Below are 21,803 nucleotides of genomic sequence, written 5' to 3'. Positions count from 1 at the left end.
ATTTGGGAAATCTCAGACCTCGAGTGACATTTATTAGTACTGCTTCGTGAATAAAATAAAAATGTAAATAATATATCCATAAAATTCGTTTACAAAATGTTAATAATTTTTTGTATATTTATGAATACTTAACCTATTCAGACATTGTGAAGTGGAAATAGATGAATAACGATTACTGTAATAAAGAAATTGAATGTTATTCAGTAATGCCAATTTGAAAAGCGAAATACAGTTTTAAAAATGTTAATTACAAGTACTGCGCTTTTCTCTTGTTATTATAACAGAAATACGTTTTCATTATCTGCTGAATCCATAATTTAATTTAAACATTTTATAGTATAATTACAAATAACCTGATTAATACATTAATTAAATGAACAATTGTTATGAAGGAGTGTCATTTTCTTTAGATACAATGGACATGGAATCAGAAGATGAAGATGTAGTTGTGGAAGTAGGATTTCGCACTTTATTTAGTATAATGTATTCATGCTCATCAATTTACGTGGAAACAGTTGGCGACATTGACTAAACAAAAGAACGACTATGCGATAAATTGATAGTGACAAATCGAGCTGCAGAAAGTATCGCGATGTATGACTGTGATTGGTTAGAATTCAAAATTTCATAACACTTCACTGACCGAAAATGGAATGACGTCGTCATATAAACGAAATAGTCACAGTAATAATTATAAACCTTTTACCAAAATCCTTACCTAGTAATTACTGGACATGGCGAGATAGGCACTTCCACTCCGCAGCAGGGCCTACTTACAACGCTCGATAACTCTAATGATATTTTAACAGAACTTTGAGTTGTTGAATAAATGTTATACATAAATTATAATTATGATGCTGACGGAAAATTAAAAGTACATCGAGATACCGAAAATTCTAGATATAGAAGTTAGTGTATTTACAATCATATTTCAACATATATTTCATCATCATCATCATCTTCTTCTTCTTCTTCTTCTTCTTCTTCTTCATAGCAAGGATTAGGTAACAGTGCCTGTTTCGAATTCACAATGTTCAACTCCAGCTTTTCCTTGGACGCCCGACATCCCTCCTATCTATAGGTCGATACATAGATATTGGGATGGAATTCTTTCGTAGTTCATTCGATTTAAATGTACAGGGTTGTTTCCGAACTCTGATAACGAATTTGAATGACATGTGCGTCAGGAGTCACACGACAGCTGAACTGTGGCGCGAGGTGACAGACCAGTAGTGAGTGATCTCATAATCAGATGCATGGCGACTCACAGCAGAAATTCCCAAGAAAATCGAGCCTTTTCGGGAGGGTACATATATAACAACCCTTTCCGATGCCAAGTACAGTTAAGTGAAAATAAAAGAAACCTGCAATAAACGAGGTTTCGTTATTTCCAAGAAAGGCATCTTCTGTGTACTTAATAAGATTGGTAAAGCTCGAATGGAATTAATTTGTATTATCTCGTGGGGTATGACGACTTGTGATGGGGGGGTGGATTTGCTAGCTTTTTCCACTCTGGAATTAATTCCATCCGAGCTTTGCCAGTCTTATTAGGTACACACAAGATGCCTTTCTTGGAATTAGCGAAACCACGTTTTTTGCAGGCTCCTATGATTTTCACGTAACTGTACTTGGCATCGGAAAGGGTTGTTATGTACCCCTCCCAAAAAGACTCGATTTTCTTAGACATTGCTACTGTGATACACCGTGCACTCTGATTATGAAATCACTCACTATTGGTCTGTCACCTCTCGCCGCAATTCAGCTGTCGTGTCGGTGTAATTCATGACGCACATGACGTCATCATTATCAGAGATCGGAAACAACGCTGTATTCTCCAGTTCTCTTTATATTTATATATTTTTTCGTTTAAACTGTATACACTATGTTAACCTCTTCTTGTATATTTTCATTCCTTAACTGGTCGTTTCTTGCACAACCCTTCACTCTACGGAAGAATCTCATTCCTGCAGACTGTAATTGCTTTTATCTCTTTCTTTTATTATCCAGGACTCACTTCGAAACATAATAATTGGGAAGCCATTATTTTATAAAACTTTATTTTTGTTTCTTCCCTTGTCTTATTTTGAAGTGTTATATTGATTGTTTCACATATTAATTGAAATTTATTCATCTTATTTTCAATGTATCTATGTACATAAAAACTTATATTACTTCCTAAATAATCGAAGTGAGAGACTTGTTCTAGAGATTTATTTTCTATTATAATTTTCGATCGTATATTTTCCATAGTGAGCAATTACACACATTACATTTTTACACGCTTATCCGGGTTTGGGAATAGATTTCCTGTTCGATTCACAAGACACACAAGTTGACCATCGACACGCGGGGCTCGACCTTGGTCGTAGCGCTGAGTACAGCTGATTTAACACGGCGCACCTGAGGCTGTCACTGCAGTGACGCCCAAACAAAGCTGCACCTCGCGAACAGGTGGTCAGGCCACACTCGTCCCCTCCTGCGCGGCACCAAGCAGTTCCACAGAACGCACTCGCTTCTTGTTCAACGACACAGCCCGGCCCACAACGCGGTTCAGGACGAATGTTCCTTACTGCAGAAAGGGGCATCCGACTGAAATAAGTCGGAATGACGAGCGCTCCAGATTAATGATGGGAAAAGTTGTAACAGTTCCAACTGTTCCAGTTCCCTAAAAATACTAGGTTCCAAATAATAGTTCCGAAATAGCAGTACCATATATAACAACATAGGTGCACAATGTATTTTGGAACATGTACCGTACGTACGACTAGTATATTACTTACTTACTGGCTTTTAAGGAACCTGGAGGTTCATTGCCGCCCTCACATAAGCCCGCCATTGGTTCCTATCCTGAGCAAGATTAATCCAGTCTCTATCATAATATCCCACATCCCTCAAATCAATTTTAATATTATCTACGTCTCGGCCTCCCTAAAGGTCTTTTGCCCTCTGGCCTCCCAACTAACACTCTATATGCATTTCTGGTTTCGTCCATACGTGCTACATGCCCTGTCCATCTCAAACGTCTGGATTTAATGTTCCTAATTATGTCAGGTGAAGAATACAATGCGTGCAGTTCTGTGTTGTGTAACTTTCTCCATCCTCCTGTAACTTCATCCCTCTTGGCCCCAAATACTTTCCTAAGCACCTTATTCTCAAACACCCTTAATCTCTCTTCCTCTCTCAAAGTGAGAGTCCAAGTTTCACAACCATACAGAACATCCGGTAATATAACTGTTTTATAAATTCTAACTTTCAGATTTTTCGACAGCAGACTGGATGATAAAAGTTTCTCAACCGAATAATAACAGGCATTTCCCAAATTTATTCTGTGTTTAATTTCCTCCCGAGTATCATTTATATTTGTTACTGTTGCTCCCAGATATTTGAACTTCTCCACCTCTTCAAAAGATAAATTTCCAACTTTTATATTTCCATTTCGTACAATATTCTGGTCACGAGACATAATCATATACTTTGTCTTTTCGGAATTCACTTCCAAACCTATCTCTTTACTTGCTTCCAGTAAAATTCCCGTGTTTTCCCTAATCGTTTGTGGATTTTCTCCTAACATATTCACGTCATCCGCATAGACAAGCAGCTGATGTAACCCGTTCAATTCCAAACCCTTTCTGTTGTCCTGAGCTTTCCTAATGGCATACTCAGAGCAAAGTCTAGAGCAGAGTTAAAAAGTGAAGGTGATAGTGCATCTCCTTGCTTTAGCCCACAGTGAATTGGAAACGCATCTGACACAAACTGACCTATACGAACTCTGCTGTACGTTTCACTGAGACACATTTTAATTGATTGAACTAGTTTCTTGGGAATACCAAATTGAATAAGAATATCATATAAAACTTCTCTCTTAACCGAGTCATATGCCTTTTTGAAATCTATGAATAACTGATGCACTGTACCCTTATACTCCCATTTCTTCTCCATTATCTGTCGAATACAAAATATCTGGTCAATAGTCGATCTATTACGTCTAAAACCACATTGATGATCCCCAATAATTTCATCTACATATGGAGTTAATCTTCCCAAAAGAATATTGGACAAAATTTTGTACGACGTCAACAAAAGTGATATTCCTCGAAAGTTACTACATTTAGTCTTGTCCCCCTTCTTAAAGATAGGTACGATCTAGTATATTCAAATTTCAAATTTTAAAATTTATTTATTTAATGCATAAGGTTTACACTAAATCAGGCATTGGAGCCCAAAAGAGCAGAAGCTCGTTCTCGGGCGCAGTTCAGTCTCGTTACATAATATTGAAGAGTGTTAATTCAGCACAATAATATTAATATAATTACAGTAAAATACAGACCATGTAACGACATACAAAAATAAGGAAAATACAAAGTACGCGAGTATTTGATTACAATTTTAAACTAATACAGCTTAATAAAAGACAAAACAATTAAATAATTAATATAATTTGTTTCCTAAATCTGTGTGTGTTCAGAGTACTTAGTTCAGGGTAAGCTCTAATTAATTCATTACATATTCTGGGTCCAAAATTTCTGCTATGTTTTAATCAAGCAGTTGTGTGGCATTTGGGGGTATTTAGTTTTGTCTCGTATGGTATTCATGAGGGTAAAATTTAAATTTATTGTGATTTTTATGGAAGTAAATCAGCAGTGTTTGTTTATAAATTTGTTCTAGATTTGATACACCAAATTCCTGAAAAATTAATTTCCTTGGGTAATCAAAAGGTTTATATAGACAAATTTTGATAATTCTTTTTTGGAGCAAATTTAAAGGATGGAGAGTCGATTTTGCCATTCCTTTCCAATCTAATATACCATACTGAATTATTGATTGAAACAGAGCTAAGTACACAGTACGCAGAACATAAATAGGTAAATAAGAACGTAGAATGGAAAATTTATGGATTGTTTTACGCAATCTGTTACACAGAAAGGAGATACGCTTGTTCCATTTTAACAGTAGTATTTTGGACGATAAATGACCACATACTTCTCTGTATTCCATGTGATGCATATGACATCATAATGAGCTGAGATGTGACTTCGTGGAAAAGAAATGTTTTCTAATAGGCTGCTAAACTGAATTCGTAGATTAGGTTTGTTCGAAAAAGGAAACAATGTAGCCTAATTTTAATTTATTCGTAAATGGGTTACGAAATCGAAATAGGTCTCAATGATAAATAAAACATAATCTGTTCTTCCTCTTCTGTCCAGTTCAAGTCCACTAGTGCTTAATTTCTTCAACAACTGGTAAATAAAAAGCTATAATCATTTCGGCCGTGTACAGTAATAACACAGTCTAGTATATACAGTCACGAAGCTCAATACGTAATAAATATGCATCCATAAATAGTTGCTAACCACTAGGATCGCTAATATCGCCTCATTATAGACAATGCGAAACAGTACCAGCACAGTCTATTGTTCCTAGCAACCTCACAACTCAAGCTTCGTGACTGTATATACTAGACTGTGGTAATAATCTCATTGAACAGTGCTCATGTTCGGTCACAATTCAGAACTATTATTTATTACAATATGAATATACAACTAAACTAGAAATTAAAATAAGATAAGAGCTACAATGAAATCACATACAATATAAATTAAAATAGAGAAAAAGTTACATAATTTTGTACGTAAGTCATATAGAACAATTTATGACAAAAGAAGCTAAAGAGAATAAAGAAATAATACAGGATAATTGATTTATATACCTATACATATAAATTTACTTAATCAAATTGAATACATTAACACATTTTTAACTTTCTTAACATATTTGAGTGAGTTACATATTAAATCTCTGGATGTAATTTAACTACAGCGTTTTACAACCTAGGGCCAGAATTAATACTGTGATTTAAACTAGATGTAAAATATTTAGGTACTACTAATGTTGAATTATTATTTCGCCTTGGTATCATGATCTGTGGCTCTAATATAAACTTATTTAGATTGTATGACTAAATTTTAACAGCGTATATAGGACTTAGATATTTGTTAAATTTTAAATACATTACATTTAGAATAAATTAATTTAGTTGATAATCAAAACGTTCGTTCAAACAAATTTTAACTATTTGTTTTTGTAATAAATTTAATGGATTGAGATTAATTTTTGTAATTCTACTCCAAAATATGCCATATTGAATAACAGACTGAAAAAGGACGAAATAAATATTACGCAGAACTCTAATGTGTAGCCTAAGTAGTAGAGATGAACAACGATCGAAAAAGCAAGACTAACAGCGCCCACAAAGCCGAAAGCCCGCACGACAGTGTTGTATTACGTAGCGTCCTTGACGTAAAGACTGGTTGTGAGTGTTCCGACACTCGATATAATGACTCCCGAAGTCAAGCAGCCTTGAATCGCCACAGTTGTTTATACCTGACTGAACTTTTATCTACTTTGGCAACTGTTATAGGCTATATGTATAAACAATCAAGTAGCCTATTTGAAACATCTCTTTCAGTGTATAATAATCCGTTCCCCAGTCTTTATTTAATTATTAGACCCTTATTAAAAAGCTAGAAATTTTCTTTTCATATGCTTAAGATCAAGTGTGCAATCTCAAGTAAAAAGATATTAGTGTTATGTTTTATGTTACTTATAAATGCAAATTTATTTGAGAATTTTTTTTATTTATATAACCATAGGTAATATAATATAATAGAACCAGAATATTTTGATAACTAAGATACTGTTCTGTTTTGCCTTTTTGTCTCATTTAAACATTTATAATGTTATTTATTTCAATTATGTATGTTACGAAATCTTTCCACACCGACCAAATGGTATTTCGAGAATGATGAGCGAGACTCGAAGCGCACGAGAATGACAATTCGAGACTCGAAAGAGAAATGCAACGAACACAGCGAGCGAGAGTGGCAATTAGTTTTGTTCATGTCTAGTAAGTAGCATCAAAGATTGACAAATTTATAAATTGTTCTACGTAGCCTCTTACAAAGATAAATAATGTGTTAAAACTATTTCAAATTCTATTTTACATTTTGTGTGGTCTGTTTCCATAAAAACCACTACTTTCGTTTTTGTTTCCCATATCCTCATGTTGTTCATGCTTAGTCAACTGTTCTAAGACAAGTTTGAACTTCATAATTGACACTAATAAGGCACCATTCATGAGGCAACTAAAGTAGGAAATAATGGGGTATGGTGATCAATTCCTTTCCCCCCTCCATTGCATACATGACTGACTAATAAAATATTCCACTAATCAGACTTCAGATGTATACAAACAATTGTTCTTCCTCTGACACATATCGTCAAGTGAGATGTACTGCCTGACAATAGATATAAAGATACGAAATTAAAATTTGGAGCGAGTCTTGGTGGGAGTCCACCTATATGTAGGCAACAAATTCGCACGATTGTCCACAAGTAGCATATATACAGGGGCTCTTGTTTACTGCACATCAGCAGTGTGTTGTAAGCGAAACTTAGACTATACAATAAGGGAGTTCCAAATTTTATTTCCGTATCTGTCAGAACCTCAAACAAAGGTAATCCCCATCCTATATTTACTAATTAATTCTTTTAATTGATGCACTGCTGTTTGTAATTTTAGTCTCCCCTAAATTGCTTAATATTACTTCGTCATATGCGAAGAATATATTGTAAAAAGAATTCGTTAAAATTTAAACATCAGATCAATAACATTGGCAGACCACAAGGAACCTGAATTCTATAGCCTAAAACAGAAATTTCTGAGTGTTTGAAGAACAGTAAGTGGTGTAAATACCAGATCACTTATTTGTGGCACGCTAAGTATACCTCTTCGTAGAACATTTTGTTATTCATCATCTTTTACAGTATCCACCTCGCGACAATGGAATTCCTTGACATTAAGTATTAGGGGTGCAAGAAAATAAACGTTTTTAAAAATAGCTTAAAGGATAACCTTCTTAGCAATTCAATTTAATTAATACTGACTTAACGGTCACTGATTATATGGTGACTTATTTATTTAGACATGCATCCTGATAGCGCTGTATTTTCAATATTGTCTCAATTATCTCTTCCTACTATCTAACATTATTTTAAATATATTAACATTATATGTATTTTAGTTTATTCTGCTACACAGTTTGTATTTCATTGTTTATGTAATAGTTCATACTATTTTACGGTTTAATTCATAAGTAACTCTTGTATACACATAACTTATCTAAATCAAATTGTTCTATTCTTTCTAGCTTGTAAGTTCATTCATATGCATGTATACTTTTTGCTGGTTGAGTGAAAGAGAAGGTCTTACGACCTTAACTTTGGCAGCTAAAATAAATTATTATTATTATTATTATTATTATTATTATTATTATTATTATTATTATTATTATAACAATGAGACATTATATATAACAATTAAAAGTATATCAAATTAAAATATTAGGATTTAAGACAATAATTTTAAATAATATTTTTGTAAATTTGATTGCCGAATTCTGCATTTCAGTAGCTCCTTAGGCAGCATATCGCTCTATCTGGCAACTTCGACCTTCACTGTATGAGTCGCCTAGAATCAAACTGCGCTTTATCCAAAAATCTGATTTGTCAGAAAAGATGAAAAACTAGTGCAGGTAGACTTCAAACGGTGATTTTACTACTGAAGTTAAGGCAAATAAATTCCAGTTTGACTCCAAACGAACAGTTTATCACATTCCCTGCAAAAATCTGTACTGAAACATATCTTAATCACGTATTTCATAATTTGGAGAAAGTGCAGTTCGATTCTAGGCGACTCACGTATGAATCTTATCGATAATCGATCATAGAAATCGAATATAGATTGCAAAAATTCTATTAATCAGCGTTACCAACCATGCGATAATTTTCGTTAATCGTATCATTCCTCACAATTCATTTTATTTCACTTTGCACAGGAAGAAATTATCGTATTAATGAAACACATTTGAGTTTATTCTATTCTTTTGGTACTCTCTGAATAAACGTTTCCGTCAAGATTCCAAGGAAAGAGCCTGGATTCTTTCCAAGTCAGTAGTAAACTTGCATCTTAGTTTGCTAATCAGTTAATCACAATAGTCTGTTCGTAAATGCCGTTGGTGCTTCTTCTGTGCGAGAAATGCCTGGGAGTTTATTTAGTATTGTGTAAAGTTTTGATAGTATGACATTATTATTGTTAATATTGTATGTTTGCTATAATTTTGTGGAAAATCTGATAATTTTTAGGCTACAATTTTATTTTATAATTTTGTGTTTGAAGGTTGGCAGCGCTGCTACAAATGCACTAATGTTAGTAAGGTTCGGGTCTTTAGGGGAGGAGGTGCGTTACTGTTTCGTCGCTGAACCTCAAGAATTAATGGCGCATAGATTTGGGACTTAACGCGATACATAATAACAACAAAAGCTAGTGATTTATGTGAGTAAATTATGCCAATACAGTCAATAAAATATCTAGAATAAGTATACAAGTAAGACAGTGTTTTCTTTCAGCACCATCAGTTCATACTTATACATGATATAGACTTATTCACTTAGAACAGATGTTAACGTTATCTTATAATATATTTTGCTCAGTATTTTAAGGTGGTTTTATATTTTATTGGGTTTGAAGAATACAATGCCTGTCTAGAGAATTTTACAATCTAGTTATGCTTGAATGTTTTAGTGCTAATTGTATTCTTGTAATACAGAAATATCGAATCAGAATTTATTGATAATGATAGACCTAACTCTGTGTTGCTACGATTTTTTCTGATTCACAGCGTTAAGCACTATGTAAAATTATGCAGTAAGTTTACGTCAGTAATTTGTAATCCTGTATTTATAAGATTAATTATCAACGACAACTTTTCAACTTGCTACTTACTCTTTGTGACAACATGCGACCGACAATTTATAAAACGAAAAACCAGTTCTTAATCTGAGTGTTCTAATTATTTTAATAAGTACAGGATACGCTTTTGTATATTTATTTTAATTTCAATATTATAGGAGTTGCAGCGCTTTGTTGTTTCAACAAAATATATTTTCTATTTTTATTACGATATTTAAATAACGGTTGGATTACATAAGTACCTACGTTTTTCCTTTAAGTTGGAAGGCCTCCAGTTTTACTTGTCTAGAACTCTTTATGTCGGATGATGAAATGGGAAAATGAGAAAAGGGATCTGTAGTCATATACAGAGTCGGGCAGTTGGAGCAAATAAGAGTTGTGAGCGGTATAACTGTTAGTGAGTGCCAGCTGAGAGCGCGTTGTTGGCTGTCACGTGATCAGTGACGAATTCCATTGTAAATATTCAGCGTATTCCGAATCTCACCGGACTGGTGGACAACAATGACGTCACGCTGCAGCGAAATAGGAACAAAACTGCTGGAAGGTTCAATGGCTAACATGGCGGCTGTACAAGTTGTTGTTTGTGCTTCGCTAGCAAAATTTTGCGAAATTTCCGTACTGCCATTTCGTCCAAAGAAAAGAGAGCATAAACAATTTATTTCTTGAACCGGTAGTAATAACTGGTCCGTTAACATGTTCGCTCGTAAGCCATTAACATATTGTTTTTACATTGTGCTCATTACAAACAATACAGCAGAACTAAAGCAGAACACACCGCCATGACACAACAGTGCACGATGTCATTCGTCTGCTAATTTCCGCCCTATACAAGAACCAATCAGATTCACTGATGGCGGCTGATGGAGACTGCCACCATCTCTGCAAGCTGATGGCACCGGTGCGACACCGATGGAGCATCAGTGACGTCATCGGTGAAATTTGGAAGACCGTGATGCCATCAGATTGCTCAGCGCTGAGATTCGGAATACGCTCATAGAAAAACTTGTTGAAATGAAAATAACAAAAAAAATCGTAAATCAACCAAATATAAGTTTCATGGGTTTTCTTACTTACTTAAAATTATTGATTTAAAATAATTTAAGATAATAAATATTTCTTTAAATCCAGAAACTAATTAAAGTCGCTAATAAAGCATATTATTCACTTATCCCTATAATTTTATTAACTATCGTGGAACCAATTGGAGAAGTTGAATTGAACTATATAAAACAATGATCCGTAGTATCATTATATATGGAAGTGAAAATTGGACTTTCACAAAAAAAAAAATCACAGAATGCAGTTGACAACTTTGAAAGAAAGGTATTAAGGAGGATATTTGGACCAGTGCGGTAAGGGAAGGAAAATGGAGAATCCGATATAATCATGAATTATACACCTTATACAACGATATAGCTTTGTCAACTTTCATACGGATCAGGAGACTGCAATGGACAGGACATATAGTCAGGATGGAGAAGGGAAGCATACCAAGGAGAACTTTAGAGGGGCATTATGGAGGAAAAAGACCTGTTAGAAGACCACGGAATAGATGGGAGGATATAGTTCAAGAAGATACTACCAGTTTGCTGCGATTGTGGAAGTGGAAGGTGGCAGCAAGGGATAGAGAAGAATGGAGAGGAAGAATTGGGGAGGCCATGGCTCGAAAACGGGCCGAAGAGCCATAGCTAGAAATATTTCGTTGGAAATTGGCGCTAAACTGGGGAATTTGTTACGGTAGCTTTGAACCACGCCGTTACGGTTACGACCAAACTAAATACAGCTCATGCATTATGTCCAGATACTCCCCACTCTTCCTACAGAGCTGCGCACGAGATAGGATGAGTCTACTTATGAATTATAGGGGAATGGGTTAGCCTTTGCCTTGAACTCTAGACACACGCCCGACCTTCCCTACTACTCCTACCCCCTCCACAGAAACGTTGTTCACCTACTGCGCATCGCGAGTGTCTTGACAAAATGCATGAGCTGTACACAATGTCGCCAACATAAGGACATGACGTTGGTCTGTGACGTTGTTTGAAGGAGAAATTTTTTTTCTCTCCCTACCTCCTTCGTTCTGAAATTACTGAGAGGTAGCATCGCTGTTAGCGACAATATATATTTGCGTAAATATTGAGAGTAGATTACGTGTCTTAGATGAGGGACTCGCGACAGGAACAGTTTTGCTATGGCGCATGCGCGGATCTCTCATGCAGTGGTAGCGTGATTCTTACTTGAATTTATTTTCGCGTGTACATTCCAGATCAAATCAAGATGATTACTTCTTGCTCCGGTTACACATCTTGCATATACGAAGGTTAGGTTTGGTTGTTTAGATTTTTATTAATCAAGTCTGCGCATAGGCAGACAGCCAAGATGAACCTGTCGGTCATGACCAGACATCGAGATTTTGGGCCCGATAGAATAAGTTTACTACGTCCATACTATAGGCAGCTTTTTCATTGTGTTAGAGGGGGATGGGAGTCGGCAGAAGAAGTGACATGTACACATGAAACCAAGTTCAGTCCAGTCTGCTGGTGCTGTACAGTGACGTTCCAAAAAAAGGCAACTAGTTTATCAAACATTAAAATAAAATGATTGTTAGAGGAGAAAAATTCTATAGGATCAAAAAATTAATCTTTACATAGATTAAAATAAAAAAAACCTATCATGCGAAATTTTCAAAATTAATTAATATGCATTTCCTTTCGGCTTCTGTCATAAGCACAAGTGCAATACTTACTCAACATAATAATCCTACACAATATACACAACTTATGAAGTACAATACATGGTACTGTTACAATGTAGCCTGCTGCAACACACATTCTGAAGGTCTCAAAACTAAACTTACTGCGGTAGTCGGCAAGACAAAGTTTATATTGGGAGAAGCTCCGCTCTACATCACATGATGTAACGGATTTATTTTAGTAGGTTATTTTACGACGCTTTATCAACATCTTAGGTGATTTAGCGTGTGAGTGAGATGAAGATGATAATATCGGTGAAATGAGTCCGGGGTCCAGCACCGAAAGTTATCCAGCATTTGTTCATATTGGGTTGAGGGGAAAAGCCCGGAAAAAAACCTCAACCAGGTAACTTGCCCCGACAGGCAATGGAACCCGGGCCACCTGGTTTCGCGGCCAGACGCGCTAACCGTTACTCCACAGGTGTGGATGATGTAATGAATGCAAAACGAAAAAACACTAAGTCATTGAAATCTATCTTCGCTACCCCAGCAGTGTCCGTAGACTTCTTCTCTGCTAGCATGTCTTTTATGCCACAGAATATCGCATATATTCTTAGACTAATCACATAGATAACCACATGTACAGATCAAAACTAGACTACTATCTCCTGTTCTCTCTTCTGATAAAGTGAACTAGGTGTACGGGACTGTTTTTATTATCAGAACAGTACCTCCTCTCCCTGCCTTATGAGTATGACTGAGTAAATAAAGCACATGGGACGACAGGTAGGTCGCTACCCTTACTGCCCCCCACCCTCTACAGTCCAGCTATCCAACTTGAAATCGCACTGTTTTCATCTATCAGGTCCAAAGTCTCTAAGCCTGGTCATGACCCTTATGGTAGTTTTTGTTTCGTAATATTCATAAACAATATGATGAAAGCGGTGAATAATTTCATGGCCGCTAGAAGTTTTGTTCGTAAAAGACGAGGTATTTTCTCTAGACCACAAATAAAACGGCAACGCGGTCATAATTATGTAATTAACGCTTTGATGAACATTAACCGGAAATTTACTTTCCTTCATTTTAATGATATACTCTAAAACACATTTATTTCGATGTGATAACTTACTTTAAGATGTTACTGCATCTGCATTTTCTTTTAGTGCATTCAAAACACCGCCGTTATACTACATAAACCTTGCACTTGACTAATGGAGTGAATTATTTAAGAATATAGTCGCGAATTTTACTACCACCATTTCGATTGTCTTTTGTTTGATACGGCTCGGTACGGCCCGGTGACTAGTGGCCAGCGAGCAACGTCAACTACGGACGTTGGTGTACCGTGCGTATTATCCAGTTGTTCCGAAATTGGGAATTGGTAATCTTAAAAATACGAGATGGAAGGGCCGTGACGTCATGGATGATGTCACGAACGTATTTTTAACTAATACGGCAGCATATTGGATTAATTAGGCCTATAATTGCCATTTTCGTAATAAATTTTATGAAAACAGGATATGAAATATACAAGTTTACCAAATTTTAGGGGACTACGCCTTCTAAAATCCCAAACATTCGCTACACCACACAAATCCCAAACATCATGTACCACTATTATACATTTATTTAAAGTTTCTCAATCATATGATTTATCATTTGTTGCAAATTAATATTTGGTAATACATCTTACTAAAGAAATTATATACGAGCGTTTTCGCCTATACGGCATCATCAGATATTCAAATGTTATAACGATATCTAAAACGTAAGTCCAATGTAGTTCATCGTTTCTCATTAGAGACCAATAATTAACTACAGTATATTACTGTTTGGCGTATAGTCAAGAAATTCCTGGGAAACACTACGTTCAAATTTTATAAAAGTCAGTCGATTCGTTTCTGGTATTTTCTTTACGCGTAGTTCGGAAGATATTGCCGTCAGATGGATTACTTACGTCATATTTTCACTTGTGCTTAGATCTTCCCTATAGTAATGTCACGAGAGGTCTGAGATTTTCCGATAAAACCACGAGCGAACCGAGTGGATTTATTTGGGAAATCTCAGTCCTCAAGTGAAATTTATTAGGACTATTTCGTGAATAAAATAAAAATGTAAATAATATATCCCTAAAATTCGCTCATAAAATGTTAATAATTGTATATTTATGAATACTTCACCTATTCAGACATTGTGAAGTCGAAATAGATGAATAACGATTACTGCATTAAAGAAATTGAACGTTATTCAGTAATACCAATTGAGAAAAGCAAAATACAGGTTTAAAAATGTTAATTACAAGTACTGCGCTTTTCTCTTGTTATTATAACTGAAATACATGTTCATTATCTGCAGAAATCATAATTTAATTTAAACATTTTATAGTGTAATTAGAAATAACCTGATTAATATATTAATAAAATGAACAGTAATTGTTATGAAGGAGTGCCATTTTATTTAGATACAATGAACATGGAATTAGAAGATGAAGATGTAGGTGTGGAAGTAGGATTTCGCACTTTATTTATTACAATGGATTCATGCTCATCGATTTACGTCGAAGCAGTTGGCGATACTGACTAAAACAACGATCATACGATAAATTGTTAGTGATAAATCGAGCTGCAGAAATTATCTCGATGTATGACTGTGATTGGTTGGAATTCAAAATTTCATTACACTTAATTGGCCGATAATGGCATGACGTAATATAAACGAAATAGTCTGTGTAAAATCTTTTTATTCCCGCCTTTAGTAGAAACGGAAAGCTACTTCAGCTATTCCTGAGTGACATGGCGTGTAGTATGATGGAACAGCGTGTGGCAGAGTTAGACTTGGTTTTCTTCCAGTGAGCAGCGACTCTCACTATAACCTCTCCCTTACATATCCGTTCTGTGTAAGTCTCATTAAAATAGGATTGTGTGTCCCTTCTTTTACCTATCCTACCGTACGAGCTATGATGCTATGTTCTTATTGTACTAGCTCAGTATTCGGCATATTATATTCCACAAAGTTAATTACCACTTTTCTAAAATGTGGTCTACAGTAAATTTAATGCTGTTTATTGTTATTTTAAATAAGAAAGAATGGTCAAAATTCATAACTTTTAAATTATTGTCATGTATTTAAGATTTTAGAAATTGTATAGCACTGCATTTTGACTGACAAGTTCAATGAGATTTCGTCGTTCAATTTCCAATTTAAAAAGTAAAATAAAATATACAAACCTTAAAGTTTAAGCATTTTAACTCTCGAAACTTAGCTGCTCTAGAATTTCATACAACTTATCTGGGGTCTTTTTTGACCCCAAGAATATTTGTTGTTAATAATTGCGATATTTTATAGTTTAATGCATTTTTAATCGTATATACTGTATTAGCAAATTGAAATTTTTTTATTGCACCTAGAATTATTAACTGTGTTTAAACATTGAATGAATGAATTGATTAATTTAATTAGTTTAATGGCAGTCTATTTATTCTGAATCTGTGATTTTATTTTTTTAATTATCAGAGATTATCGGGGGTGTACACTTTCCTTGAAATAAAACACGAAAAGGAAATTGTTATTGCATCAAGTGTTAATTATAATGTTTATACAATTAATTAATTAATTTGGTCTTACCGCCTGCTGCAGTAGAAACAACAAGAAGCTAATTTTACAGATACAAAATAAATAATTTCTCTTGAATCTACATTTTACCCATAGCGTATATGGCAGTTTATGCTGTATTTGTATCATATGTTCACTTTTCAAAGTACATGTTCACTTTGTTTACAACAAAAATAAAAATAATTCTACCTAGAAAATAAAGACGTGTTCTATAGCTGGGCCAAGCAATAAACATGAAAAAAAATAATCAATATATAATTATGATATAATAATTTTAATTGTAAAGGAAACTAAAATAACCAAGGATAACATATCTAGGTTACTGCAACGTTTCGGAGTATATGGATGTAAACCAGGGGTCGTCAGCACAGAGCACGCTGGGGCTAGTCTCTCTTACCCGCGGAAAACATAGTGCACTAGGGTGCATTCCGTAGCTGCTAGCGGGTATGCCCTCTATCTCTCCCTGTTGCACGACAGTGCACACGGGACAGCACCGCGTACCCTTTGCACATTTCAGCGAGTGCTGACGACCACTGATGTAAACATTAACAATAAAGTATGGTGTGGGGTCAGAAAAGACCCAGGTAAGTGTTGAGGGTTAAAGGCAAAGATAATCTCACATCTCGGTTCTGAAGGGAGGAAAACTCAATCAACGGATCGGAAGAGATTCGTTTGTGTATGCACACCATCAAATCATGTCCATATGCGTTCGACACCCATTCATAAACACTGATCTTACGGGATAATCAATGGAAGGGTTAAGGCCCATTTACAATGAAAATTAAACATAACCGTAACATAAACACAGAAGTTTGCGCTCAGGCTACCAAATAGGATCATTCACAATGATTCACATAAGCATTGACATAAACATTACCGTAAGACGTTAACATGAAAGTTTGGAAATTCCAAACTTTCATGCTTATGCTTACGTGATTTGCAAACAGAACACAATCGTGGAGCGCTGAAATATACGACAGAATATGAGGAAATGACGTCGTTGTTATGTTTCCATGGTTACCAAGTATGTTTGCTGTTATGTTTATGTCCCCATTGTGAATGATCTTGATTTTACTGTAATGTTTATATTCTTAACGCTTACGTTATGTTTAATTTTCATTGTGAATGAGCCTTTACGTAACGCAACGTATGAGAAACGTGAAGTGCATATATACACATTTAAAACTTTAGGGCCATATTCATAGACATTCTTAGCGCGGGCTTCCGTTGGATGATCACCGAACTAACGTGTTTCGTATTCATAAACCAGTGTCAGCGATATGATATATGATATGATATGATATGATATGATATGATATGATATGATATGATATGATATGATATGATATGAATCCTGTACAAGTAATCAGTCGATAGCCGGGGCTAGTTTAGCGCGCTCATAGCGCGGGCTAGCGAAATGTCTATGAATAGCTCCCATAGAGTCCACACCTGTGGAGTAACGGTTAGCGCGTCTGGCCGCGAAACCAGGTGGCCCAGTTTCGATTCCCGGTCGGGACAAGTTACCTGGTTGAGGTTTTTCCGGGGTTTAACCTCAACCTAATATGAACAAATGCTGGGTAACTATCGGTGCTGGACCCCGGACTCATTGACCGGCATTATCACCTTCATCTCATTCAGACGCTAAATAACCTAAGCTGTTGATAAAGCGTCGTAAAATAACGTACTTAAAAAACTATAGATACTAAACTTCGTTCCATAAAGTCTGACAGGAGAAGTAAACATTGCCGGCAGAAGATGAGAGCAGTATAATTGCCGTTCAACCAATGGCAGAGATTTCATTCCACGCTTATCTTGAAGTTGGACAGTCTGAAGCGTTCTACCACCGCTCAACTTCAAGACAAGCGCTGAATGAGACCTCTGCCATGGTTGAATAGCGATTATATTTCTCTCTTTATCTGTCAGCAATTTTTACTTCTCCTGTAGACTTTATGGAACGAAGTATACAACTTAAGAGTATCAAATGTAAGGACAACTGGAAGAGTGCTACAATAGGGGCCAGTCTTCTGTTTCGACCCCTGTACTTTTGCAGTTTCTGTACTGAGTTTGTATGTGAAAGTTGTGTGTTTAGTTTGATAAAGAAAAAAAAATCAGTTTTCTCTGGTTTGCGAAAAGTGTAAACTCCGTTATGTCATACGAGAATTTGAGAGGTAAACTCGGTGAAACGTTTGGATTTAAATTGAACAATCGTAGAAAAGTGGTTGACAGAAAAAAAAAGTTTTTTTTTTTTGTGTTTAGTGATGCAGGAAACATTACTAAACGTAGAGCGGCACTTAATTCGGAGCATGTGAATGCACTCACATGTTTAAAATCATGGATGAAGCAGTATTAACTAGGTGAGTCTTCATACTTTTTGTTATTTATGTTTGTTTAAAAAATTTCCAGAGAAATTGACACAATAAATTATAAGCCACATAATAAATATGTTAGTAATTAAAATAGTTGTTTTGTAATATAACGATACAGTATATACAGATAACATTTGAGCCGTTCAGAGCAGAAGTGGTGTAAGTCAAAATTAAGTAATGAGGTTTAAAGTAAAAATTCTGTAAAATATAGCGCAAAGTAGCAATTAATATGTCCTTCGTGCTATCCACTGACTACTAATAGTTTAAATAAACTGAATATTAATTGCTACTTTGCGCTGTATTTTACAGAATGTTTACTTTAACCCTCATTACCCATTTTTGACTTACACCACTTCTGCTCTGAACGGCTCATTTAATACTTAAGCTTATCACCGAACACAAGTTAAATTTAACAATAATTGTGTATTGAAGTATATTAAAACATTTTTTTTTCAACTCGATCATGTACACACTTGTGGAGTAACGGTTAGCGCGTCTAGCCGCGAAACCAGGTGACGCGGGTTCGATTCCCTGTCGGGGCAAGTTATCTGATTGAGGTTTTTTCCGGGGTTTTCCCTCAACCCAATATGAGCAAATTCTGGGTAACTTTCGGTGTTGGAACCCGGACTCATTTCACCGGCATTATCACCTTCACCTCATTCAGACGCTAGATAACCTAAGATGTTGATAAAGCGTCGTAAAATAACCTACTAAAAATTTTTACGCTTAGATTTAAAGAACTATTATTAGCATGGATTACATCATTATGTTTTCTCTTGTGCCCAGATATCCTTTGCGCCATATTTATTTTATTTCCGCGTTTGGTATTACAACAAAGTCACTCGAGTCGTGACATTGCGCGTAGTATAGGCCTAATGGAACAGTCCCTGGCAAATCAGATTTGGTTTCTTTCTCTTCATAATTTTAATAGAAGACAAAAATCAGATCTCCATCAACCCTGCGTTAGTTTCAGCTATTATAAAAAAAAGTATTCGCTATTCATCTTGCAATCACCAATTTCATTGACGGTAGATTATACTGTAGTTGATAAATTGTCGTTAAATAAACAACTAAAACGGTTCACCATATTTGTAAGACTTCTATATATTAACGATCTACAGTATTATTCTGTTTTTTTCCAGCTATTTTGCATGCGGACAAACGGAAAGACAGTAAGGGAGTCTATGGTCAAACTCAACTCTGTGCATTTTCTCCCCTCTGATTTTCTAATAAAAACGAATGAAAATAGGTGGTGTTTATAAATTTCCGTTTCCAGTATCAAAACCTGTTATCACACATCTCCTGTTTCCTCTTTCAGGATGTACAGAACATACACAAAGGTATAACAAAAAGCTCAATATTTTATTTCATAAAGTGGATGCATTAAACTTCATTAGCCACAAGCGAAAAAGTGTAGGAATTGCTACTTTACTCGTTAACGTTCGTGATGTACGACATTACAGATTTCTGGTTAATAGTCGTCATTAATATAGTGGAAAAATAATTTTTTTCGTACCATTAATGTCATTCTCGCTAGTTTCCAGTGTATAAATTCAGTGTTCGGGATCAGATTCAAGAGCGATCTCGACTATACAACATGAAGAACTTATGCCTAGCGATCTGCGTTCTGGGAGCCATTGTGCAGCTAACGACTGCAACGGACACAAGTGAGGTAAGTTATAAAACACTTTCACATTACTCTTTCATTACTTTGCTGATTACTGTCTGATTTGATATTTAAAGTTTAAAAAATATATCCTCTTTGTATATACGAACCCTCACTGAGGCAAATTTACGTACAGGAATTTAGTTTTAAGACGTTTACAAACCTTACCCAGCCAGTCATGCCCATTAGATAGATACTCCTAAAATAATGCGTCATGTTAATATATACCGGAATTGTGAAGAAGACTAAGTTTCTCATTGTAGCCTATATTTCGCGTGTTTCGTAATAATTTGGTTTGATATATTGCAACGATATTACTATTTAATGTCTTGGACCAAAAAAAAAAAGTAATTTCTTAGTCCTAAAAACAAAGACATATATTACAACGGATGTACGCCTGGAAACAGGTTTGCCTTAGTACGGCATAGATCTAAAAATAACATGGGCAAGCCATAGCCCTCTTACCGGTGATCCGCACGTCAGGTTTCGGCAATAAAATCTCTCGACTGCTGCAATAAGCCAGTTAGAGTATTAACGCTATTATTGCATAGATAATTTTCTTAAATATAATACATTCTAAAGTATATAATTTTATTAAAATGTAACCCATTAATGTAAGATTAATTAGTAAAGATTTTGTTACTTACAATTTTAAAGTTTATATCTAATTTTCATCAAACCGATTTTTTTTATATTAACGCTGTTATTGCACCCAAATTCCTAATTATATTACAAATGTAATTTATTGGCTTACCTTGGTAATACGTGCTGGAGCTGTCGACCATTCTCTCTAATGCACATTTCACATGAATGTTTCTAAAAGAATTCTACACACGCGCTGAATTTCATCTCTATCGAGAGAAAACTAGGCACATGATACTTTTCCTTCAATTTATGAACGGCTGTTGTCTTTATAAGGCTTCAGTTTGAACAATTTCATCACCTTCCAAGCTGATGTCTCGGACACACCTGCATCTGTCATCGAATTTCAGTTAGAACGCGATTTATGCCAGTGGACTGTCGTGGTTTGTAAGAATATTACACTTTATTATTATGCAGCAATCATTTTAAAATTAAATTAAGAACCTTTATTATCCGTGGTAATGAATGGGGTGGACAAAACGGTTAATAAAAATCGAATAATTCGTACCATAAAAGGTTTTCGTGAATTAAGATAATAATATTTACATTTTCGTAATTTCCTACGTAGTCTTGTAAGCTATTTAACACGCTAGGCAATGGATCAGTTCATTCATGTATGTCTGATTGCCAACGACGGGTTTTCAATGGGCAAACAGACTCCTTGTAATGACTGTCTGTGGAAAGATAGGAATAAAGGAGGTCTCATGTTGTGGATTTATATACTGTAAACACTTTACTCTTGGTTTTTATTTCATCTCGCACAGTTTAACTCTAATCTGGTATTCTGATGCGTCATGAGCCATAGTTTCTCTTTCCGGAACCACTAAATTATTTGCACTTTTTTCGATACTTCACAACATGTTTTCTCTTAACACCCGTGAAAGACATTTTATACAGAAGTTATACAGTACGGCAATTCGAACAGTAGATCATACTATGTAAAGTAAAGGCTTATAATCACTAAGAAGTTAATAAACTCGCTAGAAAAAAAATACGTACTGATATAATGTGTCA

General features: G+C 35.2%; 2 protein-coding genes across 2 annotated transcripts in view; one reads left to right on the top strand and one right to left on the bottom strand.

The window, feature by feature from the left end:
* LOC138713986 (noggin-1-like) overlaps positions 1-21,803 on the bottom strand; it is a 162,342-nt gene that overhangs the window by 45,874 nt on the left and 94,665 nt on the right. The gene's annotated exons all lie outside the window — the stretch shown is intronic.
* The window catches only part of LOC138713985 (uncharacterized), an 8,200-nt gene continuing 6,451 nt past the window's right edge, over positions 20,055-21,803 (top strand). The window contains exon 1 of the mRNA XM_069846561.1: positions 20,055-20,153. Coding sequence (XP_069702662.1) covers positions 20,079-20,153 — 75 coding nt within the window. The 5' untranslated portion in view covers positions 20,055-20,078. The remainder of the gene's footprint in view (positions 20,154-21,803) is intronic.

Source organism: Periplaneta americana, chromosome 14, assembly GCF_040183065.1.
Source record: "Periplaneta americana isolate PAMFEO1 chromosome 14, P.americana_PAMFEO1_priV1, whole genome shotgun sequence".
Taxonomy (NCBI): Eukaryota; Metazoa; Arthropoda; class Insecta; order Blattodea; family Blattidae; genus Periplaneta; species Periplaneta americana.
This window is presented reverse-complemented; position numbering and strand designations above follow the sequence as displayed.